Below are 17,905 nucleotides of genomic sequence, written 5' to 3' on the forward strand. Positions count from 1 at the left end.
AAAGACCTAAATCAGCGTGTGGTCTACTACTGCAGCGCTGAAGAACATAGAAAAGGGGAGTAGTAGTTTTAGTCTGTGAATAATAATAGTAGACAGATCCAGGTGTTATGGAGGTGAACCTACAGAGGCTGTTTGACTGTCAATAAAATCTTTTTTTTTTCTTTTTTCACGTACTACAAACAAGGAGGGCAATATAAGTCACCATGGTCCTAATTTTTTTTCTGAAGATAAAATTACTGAAACCAATGCTTGTCTGTCTGAGACAGCGTACTTGTGAAATGGACAAGCCAGAAGCATTAGACATTTTTCTTTTGATCTTTTTTGTACAGATTTATTTTTTTATTAAAAGTCAAAAGAAACATTTCAAGATTCCAGAAATTTATTTACCAATTTCCAGCAACCAAAAAAATAAGTGTGTGCTAAAGGAAAACTATATAACCTATAAAAAAGAGGAACGCCACACTGGAAATAGAAGATTCAAATAGTATATATATATATATTAAATAACTTCTAAAAAATACATAACATTTAATTCATGTTAATGTCTGATAATGTCTGTAAAGCGCTTAGGAATATGTTAGTGCTATATAAAAATAAAGATTATTATTATGTAATACATATGTGTAATAAGTTACAGGGAATGAATCAGCACAACAGATGTGCGGGGAGAGAGATTGGATATATAGATAAGTACTGTAAATAATGGTAGACGCAATACGTGATAGTCAATATCAAATTGGGATTGAAATTCATGTGTATAATTATTTAAGAGACAATATATACAATGACTTGCAAAAATATTCACCCTCTTGGAATTTTTTGTGTTTTGCTGCCTCACAACCTGGAATTTCACTGGATTTTTGAGAGTTTGTTTCAGTTCATGTAACGAACATGCCTACAACTGTGAACATTTGGTTTTATTTTTATTGTGAATCAACAAACAACAAATAGGAAAAAAATAACTGAAAACTTCAGTGTACATAACTATTCACCAGGTGAATATATGTGCACATGACAATTTTTAGTTATTTGATCCTATAAATTTAATTTATGCCTATATGTTTCTCACTTCACTTTACAAACTTAGACAATTTAGTGCTGATACATTACACGCAAATCAGACTACAAAAATATTTAAACACAAGTTGTAACAAAATCGGTAAAAAGCCAAAGGGAGGGGGGAATACTTTCGCAAGTCACTGTAAATAAGAGGAAAATGTTACATCTCATTTTTGGAGTCATGACCACTCCAGTTTTGCTTTAATCCCGGAGTGTCTATCAGCTATATCCTCCTTCTTCTCCTCTCACTTCCTCAAACTTAAAGGGAATCTGTCACCTGAATTTGGCGGGACTGGTTTTGGGTCATATGGGCGGAGTTTTCGGGTGTTTGAGTCACCCTTTCCTTACCCGCTGGCTGCATGCTGGCCGAAATATTGGATTGAAGTTCATTCTCTGTCCTCCGTAGTACACGCCTGCGCAAGGCAAGATTGCCTTGCGCAGGCGTGTACTACGGAGGACAGAGAATGAACTTCAATCCAATATTGCAGCCAGCATGCAGCCAGCGGGTAAGGAAAGGGTGAATCAAACACCCAAAAACTCCGCCCATATGACCCAAAACCAGTCCCGCCAAATTCAGGTGACAGGTTCCCTTTAATGTGAACAAATCTGAACTCATCATCTTTCCCCCATCTTACAGATCTTCCTTACCTGATCTATCTAACACCATTAATGACATCACGCTTTCCCCCATACCGGAAGTCCGCTGCCTCGGAGTAACCCTTGACTCTGCCCTGTCCATCAAACCTAACCAGCTCTTTCCACCTCCTGTCGCCTCCAGCTCAAAAATATCTCCAGAATCCGTCCTTTCCTCAACTACTTCCTCAATCTACTAAAATGCTTGTGCATGCCCTCATCATCTTCCGCCTCGTCTACTGCAACATCCTTTTCTGTGGCCTCCCTGCTAAAACCCCTGCACCTCTCCAGTCCATCCTTAACTCTGCTGCCCGACTAATTCATCTTTCTCCTCGCTACTCCACCACTTCTCCCCTCTGCAAATCTCTTCACTGGCTCCCATTTCCTCAGCGTATCCAGTTCAAATTACTAATAATGACCTACAAAGCCATCCACAACCTGTCTTCTCCATATATCTCTAACCTAATCTCCCGATATCTTCCCTCACGTAATCTCCGATCCTCCCAAGACCTCCTTCTCGCCTCCACACTTATTCGCTCCTCACCTAATTGCCTCCAAGACTTCTCCTGAATATCCCCAATCTTCTGGAATTCTGTGCCCCAACACGTCCAATTATCAACCACAGTTGGATACTTCAGACGAAACCTGAAAACCCACCTCTTCAAGAAAGCCTACAGCCTGCAATGACCCCGCTGCCTAATCACCACCATCGGAGCTAGCCCCTCACCAATACTGGAGCTGCCGCAACCCCTCAACCCATTGTCTCCTTCCCCACCATCCTGTAGAATGTAAGCCCGTAAGGGCAGGGTCCTCGCCCCTCTGTATCAGTCTGTTATTGTTAGTTTGCTTACTGTAAGTGATGTCTGTAATTTTTATGTAACCCCTTCTCACGCACAGCACCATGGAATCAATGATGCTATATAAATATTAATAATAATAATAATAATAATAATAATAATTTAACCGTGGTTTTTACTTTTGGCCAGCAAGGATTAATGTCAGACTCCTTGCTGGCAGCTGCTGTGTTGGTGGTCAGCTGATGTTGGTGGTGACCATTTCCACCATCCTTTAAATAGTCACCTGACATATCAGCTGACTGTTGGTGATAGAGTTATTCTATGAAGACCAATCGAGGAGTTTGCAGCTCTCTGGTGTCAGTGCTGTATCTGCTACTTCTGTGGAGTTCGGGGTCTTGTTTCCGTATCCTCTGCTGCGTGGAACTTGTCAGCTGAGCCTGGAGCTAAATTACTTGTTTTCTTACCTTGTATGCCTCGTGCTTGTCACTATCCCCTGTGTTTGTACCATCTGCAGTGATGAGCCTAGTGTCCTTGCCGGCCAGTGCATAGCCAGGGTTTTGTGAGGTGACAGGGATGAGGTACGTGATGGCGGCGGGGGAAAGACATGCATAGGGTGATATTGGGGCTTAGGAATAGGCACAGGTTCTGGTTAGGAGGTGCCTCATCCCCTGCTCCCTACTGTTAGGGTCTTCCTCTCTCTTTTTCCATGCCATTGTGTGTGTGTGTTGTGCTGTCCACCGGACTTTCCCAGCCTGCGAGTGACAAAAAAAAATTCATATGCCTGTACCTACTGTGAGTGTACCTACCTATCAATGTAGCATTTTTAGTTATGGCATTTTGTCAGGGAGTATAGTGGAATATTGTTAAAAATGTAAAAATAAATAAAAAAATACATGTTTTATTTTTGACAAACCTGTTATACTTGTCTATTTTAGCAACTATTCACCCCACAATAATACATGATAGTGCCATAGGTGACTCTATATCTATATACCTTCCTACCAATAGAGCATTCTTGATTATGGCTTTTTGTGGGAGAGGGTGATAAAATATACACTGCTCAAAAAAATAAAGGGAACACTTAAGGTACCGTTACACTAAATGACTTGCCAATGATCACGACCAGCGATACGACCTGGCCGTGATCGTTGGTAAGTCGTTGTGTGGTCGCTGGGGCGCTGTCACACAGACAGCTCTCTCCAGCGACCAACGATCAGGGGAACGACTTCGGCATCGTTGAAACTGTCTTCAATGATGCCGAAGTCCCCCTGCAGCACCCGGGTAACCAGGGTAAACATCGGGTTACTAAGTACAGGGCCACGCTTAGTAACCCGATATTTACCATGGTTACCATTGTAAAAGTAAAAAAAAACAACTACATGCTCACATTCTGATGTCTGTCATGTCCCCCGCCGTCAGCTTCCCGCACTGACTGTGTCAACGCCGGCCGTAAAGCAGAGCACAGCGGTGACGTCACCGCTGTGCTCTGCTTTACGGCCGGCGGTGACAGTCAGTGCAGGGAAGCTGACGGCGGGGGACGTGACAGACATTGTAATGTGAGTATGTACTGTTTTTTTTTTTACTTTTACAATGGTAACCAGGGTAAATATCGGGTTACTAAGCGCGGCCCTGCACTTAGTAACCCGATGTTTACCCTGGCTACAAGTGAACGCATCGCTGGATCGGCATCAGCCACGCCGATCCAGCGATGACAGCGGGTGATCAGCGACCAAAAAAACGTCCTGATCATTCCCCAACGACCAACCATCTCCGAGCAGGGGCCTGATCGTTGGTCGCTGTCACACATAACGAGATCGTTAGCGGGATCGTTGCTACATCACAAAAAGCGTGACGTTGCAACGATATCGTTAACGATATCGTTATGTGTGAAGGTACCTTAAAGCAACAGAATATAACTCCAAGTGAATCAAACTTCTGTGAAATCAAACTGTCCACTTCGGAAGCAACACTGTTTGACAATCAATTTCACATGCTGTTGTGCAAATGGAATAGACAACAGATGGAACTTATTGGCAATTATCAGGACACACTCAATAAAGGAGTAAGGCTAGGGTCACATTGCTAACGCAATGTTTTTTTATGGGGCCACGTTCGGGGTCGCGGTAACGTCCCCGCTCTCGCAGATCCCCGATCTGCGAGAGCGGGGAACGGACCGCGGGCGTGCCTCGGACGCTGCAAGCAGCGTCCGCGGCGTGCCAGGAATCTCCGGCGCGTCGCTAGCGCGTGCCGAACATGGCACGCGCTAGTGTAGCGCGTTCCCATTAGCGTGAATGGGCGCGTTAACGGACGCGTTGCACGGCGTTAATTTCGCCGTGCAACGCTGTCCGTTTAACGCGGTCCCATAACGCAATGGGAACCCAGCCTAAGTGTACCGTCACACAGTGCAATTTAGATCGCTACGACGGCACGATTTGTGACGTTGCATCGTCGCTTAATTATCGTTTCAAACATCGTAGACTGCGGTCACACTACACGATGCACGACGCTGAAGCGATAAATTCATGACGTATTTGCGATGTAGAAGTCGTATGGGACAGTCGTACGGTCGTGTCACACACGACGATTCAGAGCAAATTTTGCATAATCTGTGCGTGACGTTGTTCACAAGGGGCGTGTTGTGCCACTAGTTAGTGTGGTGATAGGCCAAAGGTTCTGTGCACACAATTGGTTGGAAAATTTGTCACCTGAGCGCTATTGTTCCCAATGCCACTTCACTGCTTTCAAAATTTCCTTTCTTCACTTCGTACTTGGACACTTGGTGGACCTGGACATCGGAATTTTGTACCTCGCTGAATATACCACGCTTTGCACCGCTGCTTCGAGGTATGTAAACCGCTTGGGCGTGGTGGATGGAACGCTGTATGGACGGCATGAGTGCTTCGTTCCACCGCTGAAGCGAAGTGGATGGTACACTGTTGTGACTGGAGGGCTACAATGTGGCAGATGGTACGCTGTTGTGCTTGGTTGTGACTGGTGGGCTACAGCGTGGTAGATGGAACTCAGTTTGTTCGGCATGACCGCTTCGTTCCACCGCTGAAGCGATGCGGATGGTACGCTGGTGTGACTGCTTATGACCGGTTGTGTGTGATGAGCTAGAGCGTGGCAGATGGCACAATGTATGGTCACCATGAGCGCTTTGTGTGGCTGCTGTAGGGAAGCGGGCGGTACACTGTTTTGGGTTATGGTGGCCTATGGCGCGGCAGATGGAAGAAGCGATGCGGATGGTACGCTGTTGTGACTGGTCGTGACTGGTCGTGACTGGTGGGCTACAGCGTGGTAGATGGAACTCAGTTTGTTCGGCATGACCGCTTCGTTCCACCGCTGAAGCGATGCGGATGGTACGCTGGTGTGACTGCTTATGACCGGTTGTGTGTGTTGAGCTAGAGCGTGGCAGATGGCACAATGTATGGTCACCATGAGCGCTTTGTGTGGCTGCTGTAGGGAAGCGGGCGGTACACTGTTTTGGGTTATGGTGGCCTATGGCGCGGCAGATGGAAGAAGCGATGCGGATGGTACGCTGTTGTGACTGGTCGTGACTGGTCGTGACTGGTGGGCTACAGCGTGGTAGATGGAACTCAGTTTGTTCGGCATGACCGCTTCGTTCCGCCGCTGAAACGATGCGGATGGTACGCTGTTGTGACTGCTTATGACCGGTTGTGTCTGTTGCGCTACAGCGTGGCAGATGGTACAATGTATGGTCACCATGAGCGCTTTGTGTGGCTGCTGTAGGGAAGCGGGCGGTACACTGTTTTGGGTTATGGTGGCCTATGGCGCGGCAGATGGAAGAAGCGATGCGGATGGTACGCTGTTGTGACTGGTCGTGACTGGTCGTGACTGGTGTGCTACAGCGTGGTAGATGGAACTCAGTTTGTTCGGCATGACCGCTTCGTTCCGCCGCTGAAGCGATGCGGATGGTACGCTGTTGTGACTGCTTATGACCGGTTGTGTCTGTTGAGCTAGAGCGTGGCAGATGGTACAATGTATGGTCACCATGAGCGCTTTGTGTGGCTGCTGTAGGGAAGCGGGCGGTACACTGTTTTGGGTTATGGTGGCCTATGGCGTGGCAGATGGAAGAAGCGATGGTAGGCATGAGCGCTTTGTGTGGCTGCTGTTGTTAAGCGTTTGGCACACTGGCAAAAGTATTGTTAATAGGACTCTTTGTCAACCATGTAATTTTTTTTTATAATTACTTTTTAGATGTCAAATCGTGTGGAGTTCATCAGGGATTTCATCGAGATTTATCAGTCTTTTCCCTGCCTCTGGAAAATAAAATCTCCTGAGTATTGTAACAGGGAAAAGAGGAGGGAGGGTTACTTACAGCTCATTGAGCTTTACAATCGTCAGGCACCAGATGAGGCAGCTAACGAAGCAGTTATTAAAAAGAAAATCCAGGCGCTCCGCACGGTCTGGAGGAAGGAGCTGAACAAGGTTCTTCAGACTACAAGGTCCGGAGCTTCCACTGAAGAAGTTTATGTGCCAAAACTGTGGTATTTTGAGCATCTTAATTTTCTGAGGGACCAAGAGGTGCCACGGACTTCAACGTGTCTTCGATTGTTGGCACCTGTGGAACCAATAGTTTCGGAGAACCACGCCGAGCAGGAGTCACAAGGGCAACAAGTAAGTAGCTCTTTGGACGAAAGTTCACCAATGTGTCCTATAATTACATAATTTTTCTCTGCATTTTAGGTTTTATACTTCTGATTATCACATCAGTTTGAAGTTGTTACAAAAACATGTACACATAAGTAACCCTGTCGCAGTCAAGTATTATATGGGGAACTTAATATGTATGAAATGGAGATATATGTAAACCATACCATCTAAGCAATATAGAAAATAGTATCGCTTCAAGCTGCCGATGTACTCTTGTTGAGACTATTTAGACTATAAAATATTGGTCAGGTTCCCATAGCAGTCAGAACAGTGTAGTTCAAAGTATTCAATAAAAGGGAGGGTTAAAGAATATTACTAAGCATCAAATATATTATAATCTTTTTGTTACCTACTACGAATATATAGTTTGGATGCGGTTATGGTGGTACTACTTTTTGTTGCCGGGTTCATAACTTGTTTTTTTTCCCCCCCCCCCAGGATGACAGTGCGCAGGAGAGTACACTAGACTGTTCACAGGACTGCACAACAACAGATTTAGTGGAGGCTGCACCTGCCAGGAGTCAATCGAGGCAAGGTCCAAGAAAACGGAAAGCCACCTCAGACGCCTCAAATGAACTATTGAGCCTGGCAAAGAAGGTGTTGACAAGAAATGTTAGCCCTGCGTTAGAGGGGTTTGGACACTATGTGGTTGACAAACTGGCAAAAATGGACGACAACCAAAGAATACTAGCAGAGCGTCTGATTCTGGAAGCAGTAAACAAGGGTACTGATGGCGATTTGGACAAGAACACTTGTTTGGTCTCTTCCCGGCCAATACAGCGGACAGAGCCATCAAATTTCAATGGTTGGTCACAGGGTCAGACATCGATGCGACACAATCCTCACGTTTCCCACTTCGGCCAGCCACCCCCTAATAACTCCTACACACCAATACCTTTACATATGGCTTCGCCCATCAGGCACCAAAATTTTCAGCCGGAACAATCGTCGTATCATAATTTGTGATTTCCTAACTACTTTTACATTCCTTTTTTTTTATTGTCTTGTTAAAATAATGTTTCAAATAAAAGCTTTTATTATAAATTCTATCACTACTTTTTGATTGGTGTGTCTCAATCACAGCACTGTATGAGGGAACAAATTAACGTAACAAATTCATGTACAGTTAACTAAAAAAAAAATCGAATGAAAGTTTAACAAAATCTTTTAATTGGAACAACAAAAAATGGATTATTGGCCCGCCTACAACTGCTGGCACATGTCCCGCAGCTTCTGCAGCTCCTCCATTGCCACATTGTGCTGCTCCTGAATATGTGCCATAGTGTGGAGTAACTTGTCTATGCCGGCTTCAATATCCTCCTTGTTGACAGTGACGAGAGCTGTGGGTCAAAAAACATAACATTAATAACACAGTAGTCTCCCGATGTGTCTTTGCTTCTGTGAATGAAAAAAAAAAAAAAAGTAAGCAAAACTGACTTGGGGGGGAAGGGGGGGAGGGTGGGGGTTTGGGTTGGGGGTGAAAGAGTGGGCCTGCAACAAAATCAAAATAACTTAATTGTGGGAACCTACTAGGATGTTGAGGCACGGAGGGCACTTCTGGATCTGAGTCGCTGTTGAATGCCTCGTGCTGTCGGCGGCGGCGCTGTCTCTTTGCCTCTGTGAAGGAAAAAAAAAAAACAAGGTCTGTCAGCATATATGGCAACAGTGGCTGCCGGGGGAGGGGGGGGGTGTTAAGAGGGGACCTGCAACTTAATCCAAATCACATAATTGTGGGAACCTACTAGGATCTGGAGGAGTTGACCCGGAGGGCACAGATCCAGGAGAGGCTGGGCGGGATGCCTCGTGGCGGCGGTGGTGCTGTGTCTTTGACTCTGTGAAGAAAAAAAAAAATAAAATTTTTTTAAAAAAGTTCTGTTAGCATATATGGCAACACTGGCTGCCGGGGGGGGGAAGGGGACCTGAAACAAAATCCAAATCACATTATTGTGGGAACCTACTAGGATCTGGAGGAGTTGACCCGGAGGGCTCCGGGACATTGGACCCTGAGGGCACAGAGCCAGAAGAGGCTGGGCGGGATGCCTCGTGGCGGCGGCGGTGCTGTGTCTTTGCCTCTGTGAAGAAAAAAAAAAAAAATAAAATTTTTAAAAAAGGTCTGTTAGCATATATGGCAACACTGGCTGCCGGGGGGGGAAGGGGACCTGAAACAAAATCCAAATCACATTATTGTGGGAACCTACTAGGATCTGGAGGAGTTGACCCGGAGGGCTCCGGGACATTGGACCCTGAGGGCACAGAGCCAGAAGAGGCTGGGCGGGATGCCTCGTGGCGGCGGCGGTGCTGTGTCTTTGCCTCTGTGAAGGAAAAAAAAAAAAAAAAAAAAATTAAAAAAAAAAAAAAGGTTGGTAAGCATATATGGCAACACTGGCTGCCGGGGCGTGAAGGGGACCTGAAACAAAATCCAAATCACATTATTGTGGGAACCTACTAGGATCTGGAGGAGTTGACCCGGAGGGCTCCGGGACATTGGACCCTGAGGGCACAGAGCCAGAAGAGGCTGGGCGGGATGCCTCGTGGCGGCGGCGGTGCTGTGTCTTTGCCTCTGTGAAGGAAAAAAATAAAAAAAAAAAAATTTAAAAAAAGGTCTGTTAGCATATATGGCAACACTGGCTGCCGGGGGGGGAAGGGGACCTGAAACAAAATCCAAATCACATTATTGTGGGAACCTACTAGGATCTGGAGGAGTTGACCCGGAGGGCTCCGGGACATTTGACCCTGAGGGCACAGAGCCAGAAGAGGCTGGGCGGGATGCCTCGTGGCGGCGGCGGTGCTGTGTCTTTGCCTCTGTGAAGAAAAAAAAAAAAAAAAAAATTTTTAAAAAAGGTCTGTTAGCATATATGGCAACACTGGCTGCCGGGGGGGGAAGGGGACCTGAAACAAAATCCAAATCACATTATTGTGGGAACCTACTAGGATCTGGAGGAGTTGACCCGGAGGGCTCCGGGACATTGGACCCTGAGGGCACAGAGCCAGAAGAGGCTGGGCGGGATGCCTCGTGGCGGCGGCGGTGCTGTGTCTTTGCCTCTGTGAAGAAAAAAAAAAAAAAAAAATTTTTTTAAAAAAGGTCTGTTAGCATATATGGCAACACTGGCTGCCGGGGGGGGAAGGGGACCTGAAACAAAATCCAAATCACATTATTGTGGGAACCTACTAGGATCTGGAGGAGTTGACCCGGAGGGCACCGGGACATTTGACCCTGAGGGCACAGAGTCAGAAGAGGCTGGGCGGGATGCCTCGTGGCGGCGGCGCTGTCTCTTTGCCTCTGTGAAGGAAAAAAAAAAGTTAGGTCAGCAGTTCGCTGTGCCACATAGTACTTTTCACCGTTCATACTGTCCCATAGCTGTGGCACTGCAACGTTGAAACTGTCCCATAGCTGTGGCACATAGTGGCTCTGCAACGTTGAAACTGTCCCATAGCAGTGGCACATAGTGGCTCTGCAACGTAGAAACTGTCCCATAGCTGTGGCACATAGTGGCTCTGCAACGTTCAAACTGTCCCATAGCTGTGGCACATAGTGGCTCTGCAACGTTCAAACTGTCCCATAGCTGTGGCACTGCAACGTTGAAACTGTCCCATAGCTGTGGCACATAGTGGCTCTGCAACGTTCAAACTGTCCCATAGCTGTGGCACATAGTGGCTCTGCAACATTCAAACTGTCCCATAGCAGTGGCACATAGTGGCTCTGCAACGTAGAAACTGTCCCATAGCTGTGGCACATAGTGGCTCTGCAACGTTGAAACTGTCCCATAGCAGTGGCACATAGTGGCTCTGCAACGTAGAAACTGTCCCATAGCTGTGGCACATAGTGGCTCTGCAACGTTCAAACTGTCCCATAGCTGTGGCACATAGTGGCTCTGCAACGTTCAAACTGTCCCATAGCTGTGGCACTGCAACGTTGAAACTGTCCCATAGCTGTGGCACATAGTGGCTCTGCAACGTTCAAACTGTCCCATAGCTGTGGCACATAGTGGCTCTGCAACATTCAAACTGTCCCATAGCAGTGGCACATAGTGGCTCTGCAACGTTGAAACTGTCCCATAGCTGTGGCACATAGTGGCTCTGCAACGTTCAAACTGTCCCATAGCTGTCCAACATACTTTTGGGTACCTGAGTACTAACCTCTGCTAATCTCCTGGCGAAGCTCCTGCAGGCGCTCTGGCCTTTTCGACTTGAGATCGCCCCATTTTTTAACAATCTGGGCCTTGGTCCGAGTTATCCCAAACCGCTTCCTGAGGCCCTCAGACACCACACGGACAACTTCCTCCTTGTGCTGGTTGCGGTGCAGCACCATCCCTGTGGTTTCATACTGCATCCTATCCATTGTTCCAATAAGGAACTTGAGCTCTGGGATGCCCATAGGTGGACCACGGCGACTGGCAGCCATTATCACGATGTCAGGGGACAAAAACAAGCTAGGGCAGGCACGCAGGAACGCTGTAACGTCATCACGCCGTCATAGACCACGAGCGTACTTAACGTGCCGCTCCGGCGTTATATAACGATACTTCGAACGGCATTTACTATGTGCGTTCCTTTCTTAACGCTCAGTCGTCACAAATGTGACGCTGTTCATAAACGGCAACGCTATTGCGATGCCAATGGCGCGGCAGGACGGCGGAGCGCAGCTCCTCCTCTGGGCGTTGCTCTTCAGGGTCATTCCATCTAAAATGGCGGCGAGAATGCGTTCTGCTCCTCTGGGGCAGCCAGAACTCCTTTTTTTTATTTCCCAGATGGATGCCATGGATTACGAGGGTCTGGAGAGCCGCCCTGCCCACCCACACATCCACAAGCAAGAAGTGCTTGGACAAATAACAAGAATGATGGAGAGGAGGTTTGGTGTCTGCCGCAGTCAGCTTCAGCTGCGTAAAAAATGGGCTGACCTCCGCTATAAAACGCCACAAATGTTTGCGGAGTTGCGTGCGGAGGCAAGGCGAGGCAAGTACTAGTATGGGGGGATTGGGAGATGCATGCTGTCAGGAGGGGGGGGGGGGTTTGGGAGGGAGTCTTGCGCTCATGGTTGCCAACGTGACCTCAAATGCATTAAAACACATGCCCCGTTTTTGTACAATTTAGTTATTCTCCAAGCAGAATATGCGTTGTCCGTGAGAAAACTTGTCGGGTTCCCTAATCTCAACCTCCATCTTGAAATTATTAAGATGTCCATAATTTTTACTTTCTCAATTTCCCATAAATATTAACGGAGGAGGTTGGCCTACAGATGAAATAATACGTTTTCCAAAGACAGGAAGACCATTGAACCCCAGAGCCCACAGACATGTCAGAGTATCGCACCCCTGTAAAGTGTGATCTCGATTTTATGTTTGAGTATATTGTAAGCTTTGCTCTGCAGCACTCAACATTTGTGTGTAAACATTGTGATTCTTTACTTTAGGTGTAGAGAGACAGCGGCGGCAAGTCAGACACACCATTGCCACCAGTACCCCATCTTCAGGCACCAGTGGGAGCCCACAGTCCGGGACATCACGTAAGTTCACAATCATTTATTGCATTTTTTTTAACATCACACGGGACATAACAGGGTACCTGAAATATTTGAAGACATTACAGACGCAGTAATGACCCAGCGGCCTACCACACCTCCACCATCTGTTGCGACCATGCACCCTCGCACCCCTGTGAAGTGTGATATAAATTTTATGTTTCAGTATATTGTTAGCTTTGATCTGCAGCACTCTACATGTGTTTTTAAAGATTGCGTTTGTAAACTTTCTGTGTAGAGAGACAGCGGCGGCAACAGGTACCTGCCATTGCCAGCAGCACCACAGCATCCACCACCAGCGGGAGCCCACAGTCCGTGACGTCACGTAAGTTAACAATCATAGATTACAGTTTTTCAACTGCATACGGGACATAAGAGGGTAGCGGAAATATTTGAATACATTACAGACGCAGTAATGACCCAGCGGCCTACCACGCCACCACCAGAGAGCAGACGGCCTCGCACCCCTACACCACCCTCAACACCTCCCTTTCGACACTCCTCTTCCTCCCCCGGGTCCGCGGCATTCTCCCCAGAAGCTAACATACGTAAGTGACCAAAACTGCGAGCGCTTCCCAACGGCGTGTTCCATAGTTAACCAGATCTGTTATTATTTGCTTTTAGGTGCTGCAGCAGTGGCCAGATCGCTGGGATGGGACATTAGCAGCTCTGGTTCTGGCAATGAGGAACCGGCGTCCCTTCTCCGTAAGTATCAAGATAATGCGAGTGGTTTTCTGCTGGATGTCACCATAGACAACCAAAACTGTAAAATATATTAAAATTTACATCGCCCTGTGGTGCCAGACCAAATAGAAATTTACAACACAGAAAATTAGGTCCTGCCCCAGAGGTCGAGATGTATTTTCAGAGGAATCAACGTTGGTTCTCCAACCTCTTCTATCCACAGAAACGGCCACCGTAAGAGAGCTCCTGGCGAGACAATTGCGACTGGAGCGGACAGCAGCGCTCCTGCAGCAGACAGCAGCGCTCCTCCAGAGTCAAGTGGAGCAGCAGGGCGTGACGCTGCGACACCTCTTGGGCAGGAGATAATATTTTTTTTGGTGGGGGGGTTATGTTATATTTTGTTGTAAAATAATTTAAAACCAAGAAGTGTTACAAAAAAAACCAAAAATCTTCGCATTCTTTCTTTAATGTTTACCAATCTATAAGGGTTAACAGCACCATTGTATAGGCATCACATTTAAAGTTATTTAGAGAGGTTTATATGACAGCAAAGCAAAAAAACAAATTTTTATGTTATACGGCGCGATCCTGCCACGGTACAGCTCCAGAACCATTAAAGTACTGACAGTATTTTTCGCGACAGTCCCTTGCATCGTCTGCCTGTCTGCCAGATCCAAGAGCTTGAAGAGCTGTAAAATTTTCAGGTTGTGTACGCCATTCCCCGGGCACAATATCTCCGGTTCGTGCGTCCACTACATCAATAAACGAAGGAGGAGAATAGGAGTTCGTATCATGACGTCTCAGGAAATTATGGAGCACACAGCATGCCAAAACCACAATGTCTATAGACGGCAGCTTCAAGTTGATAGCTGTGTGGAACACTCTAAACCGATTTGCCATTATCCCAAAGGCATTTTCAACCACACGACGGGCCCTCGACAACCGGTAATTAAAGATTCTGCGCTCCGGTGTGAGTGTTCTCTGTGCAAATGGCTTCAGCAAATGTGGATGAAGAGGGAAAGCTTCATCAGCGATGAAGACAAAATTTAGGTTAGCTTTTGTGTCTTCATTTAGTGGCAACAGCAGTTCATTGTTCCTCAAGCTTTCCCCAAATGAAGTGTGTTCAAAAACACCACCGTCGGAGACTCGACCATTCATGCCAACATCCACATCGACAAACTCATAGTTTGCATTGACAAGGGCCATGAGGATCACACTGAAATATCCTTTGTAGTTGAAAAAAAATGATCCAGAGTTGGCTGGTTGCGTGATGCGCACATGCTTTCCATCTAATGCACCACCGCAGTTTGGAAACTGCCACAGCTCATCAAAATCGGAACCAATCCTCTTCCAGTCATCCGCCGTCTTGGGAAACTGCAAGATGAGAAGGAAACATGTACAAATTAGGTCAAATATATTATGCACATACACTCTCATGTGGACATCCTACAGTGATTGAGGCGCAGTATGGATTAGTATAACAAAGTCAACAACACAGAGTATGCAGGCAGCCATTTTTTTACAGATGGCTTCGGTGACTCAGAGGGGGTGCTAAACAATATATCTAAATAATAGAATCAATAAAATTACGTTGGGAGCAGCAAATAAAAAAGGGTGGCGCAGGGTTGGAGCAGCACATATCAGAATGGAGCCACAAAATGGTAGCAGCACATGTCAGAATGGAGGCGCAGGATCACAGCAGCACATGTCTGAATGGGGGCGCAGGATGGGAGCAGCACATGATAGGATGTAGAACATATACCTATAGAAATGCTCGCCATCAGGGCGTAGAACTGGTTCAATAGCTAGTATAATATATCGACATAACACAGCAGCCAAAAAAATATAGTAGTACCTCCATATAATGCCTTAAGCTCTGCACAATGGCCTCGCATGTCTCCGGAATCACAACGCTCAGGAAAGGTCTGGAAACAGCTGCGGAAAACTGCAAATCCTGAAGAGACCTTCCTGTTGCCAGGAAGCGCAGTGTCACCGCCAACCTTTCCTCCACGGGCACGGCTGCACGCATCGGCGTATCACACCTTTGTATGAGTGGCGTAACAGCAGACAGTATTATTTTGAAGGATTCCTCGGACATCCGAAGGTAGTTTCGGAAATCTTGAGGGTTATTGTCACGTAACTCTCTTATGAGACCCATGTGTGACAATGTGGATCTTTTCTGCAGCCAGCTCCGGGTCCACATGCGACGTTTTCGTTTAGGACGTCTCTCCTCTTGGAGACGTGCTGCCTCAAACACCAGGGCAGCAGCAACAACAGAACTCTCATCGGAAGTGAGCATAGTTCCTAAAAAGAAAACAAACGTACAATAAATACACGTGCTTACAAAACAATTTTCTGACCATTGATCTAATAACTATATATGTTACTACTGGTATTAAATGGTATGGTAAATGGGGCAGTCAACCATCTCGATCTGTAAAAGGATTAATTAATTGGGCCACGCTACAGCTGTGTACCTGAGGTTCTCAGGCCTACTCAAAGGAACAATCAACCACACTCCAACGTTTATCCCCGTTGAAGCGCAACATATGCTACGCTGTAGCGTTATACATACCTTTAGCGGTAAAAGTCTAGTAGTTAAAATTCCAGGGAATCCAGCGAATTTAGTTCTGTTTACAGCACGTGCTAGAGAGAAATGAATAGCGCGCTCGAGAGCTCCGGTTTTATCCGCTGGGAACAATAGTCCTTTGTCGAATGAGCGCACAGTATTGTACCGCCCAATCAGCACACGGGAGGTGGAGAATTCAGCGCTCCTACGTAGCCAGCTCCTCCGCCCTTTACATCGTATACAATATCGTGCACACCTTTGTCACACCATGCGATCATGCCGCCACAGCGGGACACTAGACGACGAAAGAAAGTTTCAAACGATGTGCTACGACGTACGATTCACAGCGGGGTCCCTGATCGCAGGAGCGTGTCACACGCTGCGATATCGTACCTATATCGCTCGAACGTCACAAATCGTGCCGTCGTAGCGATCAAAATTGCACTGTGTGACGGTACCTTAAGAGAGAAAAAAAAAATAGTGAAACCAGCTCACCTGCTAGGCATGTGCTGTGGGGAAGCTCGGATATCGTGCAGTCATCACGTAAATAGTAGAACAGAACAGGAAAAAAAATCCAGCTTCTAAGAATAGTCCAATTTATTAAGAGTAAAATGCAAAGTCCAAAAACATGGTGAACAAGAGAGTGAGTAGCAGCAGGCCTGCTGCTACTCACTCTCTTGTTCACCATATTTTTGGACTTTGCATTTTACTCTTAATAAATTGGACTATTTTTGGAAGCTGAATTTTTGTTTCTTTTCTGTTCAATAAAGGAGTGGTTCTGCAGGTGGGGACCACAGACCACATCTCAGTACCAATGCTTTCTGGCTGATGTTTTGGTCACTTTTGAATGTTGGTTGTGCTTTCACACTTGTGGTAGCATGAGACGGACTCTACTACCCACACAAGGTAGTGCAGCTCATCTAGGATAGCACATCAATGCGAGCTGTGGCAAAAAGGTTTGCTGTGTCTGTCAGCGTAGTGTCCAGAGGCTGGAAGCGCTATCAGGAGACAGGCCAGTACACCAGGAGATGTGGAGGCCGTAGGAGGGCAACAACCCAGCAGCAGGACCGCTACCTCAGCCTTTGTGCAAGGAGGAACAGGAGAGCACTGCCAGAGCCCTGCAAAATGACCTCCAGCAGGCCACAAATGTGCATGTGTCTGCACAAATGGTTAGAAACCGACTCCATGAGGATGGTCTGAGTGCTCAACGTCCACAATTGGGGGTTGTGCTCACAGCCCAACACCATGCAGGATGCTTGGCATTTGCCACAGAACACCAGGATTGGTAAATTCGCCATTGGCGCCCTGTGCTCTTCACAGATGAAAGCAGGTTCACACTGAGCACATGTGATAGACATGACAGAGTCTGATAGAGTCTGGAGATGCCATGGAGAGTGATCTCCTGCCTGCAACATCCTTCAGCATGACCGGTTTGGCAGTGGGTCAGTAATGGTGTGGGGTAGAATTTATTTGGAGGATCGCACAGCCCTCCATGTGGTTGCCAGAGGTAGCCTGACTGCCATTAGGTACCGAGATGAGATCCTCAGACCCCTTGTGAGACCATATGCTGGTGCAGTTGGCCCTGGGTTCCTCCTAATGCATGACAATGCCAGGACTGTGTCAGCAGTTCCTGCAAGATGAAGTCATTGAAGCTATGGACTGGCCTGCCCGTTCCCCAGACCTGAATCCGATTGAGCACATCTGGGACATCATGTCTCGCACCATCCACCAACATCACGTTGCACCACAGACTGTCCAGGAGTTAGCTGATGCTTTAGTCCAGATCTGGGAGGAGATCCCTCAGGAGACCATCCGCTGCCTCATCAGGAGCATGCCCAGGCATTGTAGGGAGGTCATACAGGCACGTGGAGGCCACACACACTACTGATCATCATTTCCTTGTCTTGAGGCATTTCCACTGAAGTTATATCAGCCTGTAACTTAATTTTCCACTTTGATTTTGAACATCAT

General features: G+C 46.9%; 1 protein-coding gene across 1 annotated transcript; it reads left to right on the forward strand.

Annotated features, from left to right (window-relative positions):
• The first annotated feature begins 5,104 nt into the window (after positions 1-5,104).
• LOC138638322 (uncharacterized) lies at positions 5,105-8,210 on the forward strand. Its single transcript, XM_069727532.1, has 2 exons — positions 5,105-7,127; positions 7,602-8,210. The coding sequence occupies exons 1-2, from the start codon at positions 6,708-6,710 to the stop codon at positions 8,127-8,129; spliced, it is 948 nt and encodes a 315-aa protein (XP_069583633.1). The 5' UTR covers positions 5,105-6,707; the 3' UTR covers positions 8,130-8,210.
• Positions 8,211-17,905: the final 9,695 nt, after the last annotated feature.

This window comes from Ranitomeya imitator, chromosome 5 (genome assembly GCF_032444005.1).
Source record: "Ranitomeya imitator isolate aRanImi1 chromosome 5, aRanImi1.pri, whole genome shotgun sequence".
Classification (NCBI taxonomy): Eukaryota; Metazoa; Chordata; class Amphibia; order Anura; family Dendrobatidae; genus Ranitomeya; species Ranitomeya imitator.

Coding starts and splice junctions, on each gene's coding strand:
- LOC138638322 (XM_069727532.1), top strand. CDS start 6,708: ATGTCAAATCGTGTGGAGTTCATCAGGGATTTCATCGAGATTTATCAG. Junction 7,128..7,601: donor AGGAGTCACAAGGGCAACAA/GTAAGTAGCTCT, acceptor CCCCCCCCCCAG/GATGACAGTGCGCAGGAGAG.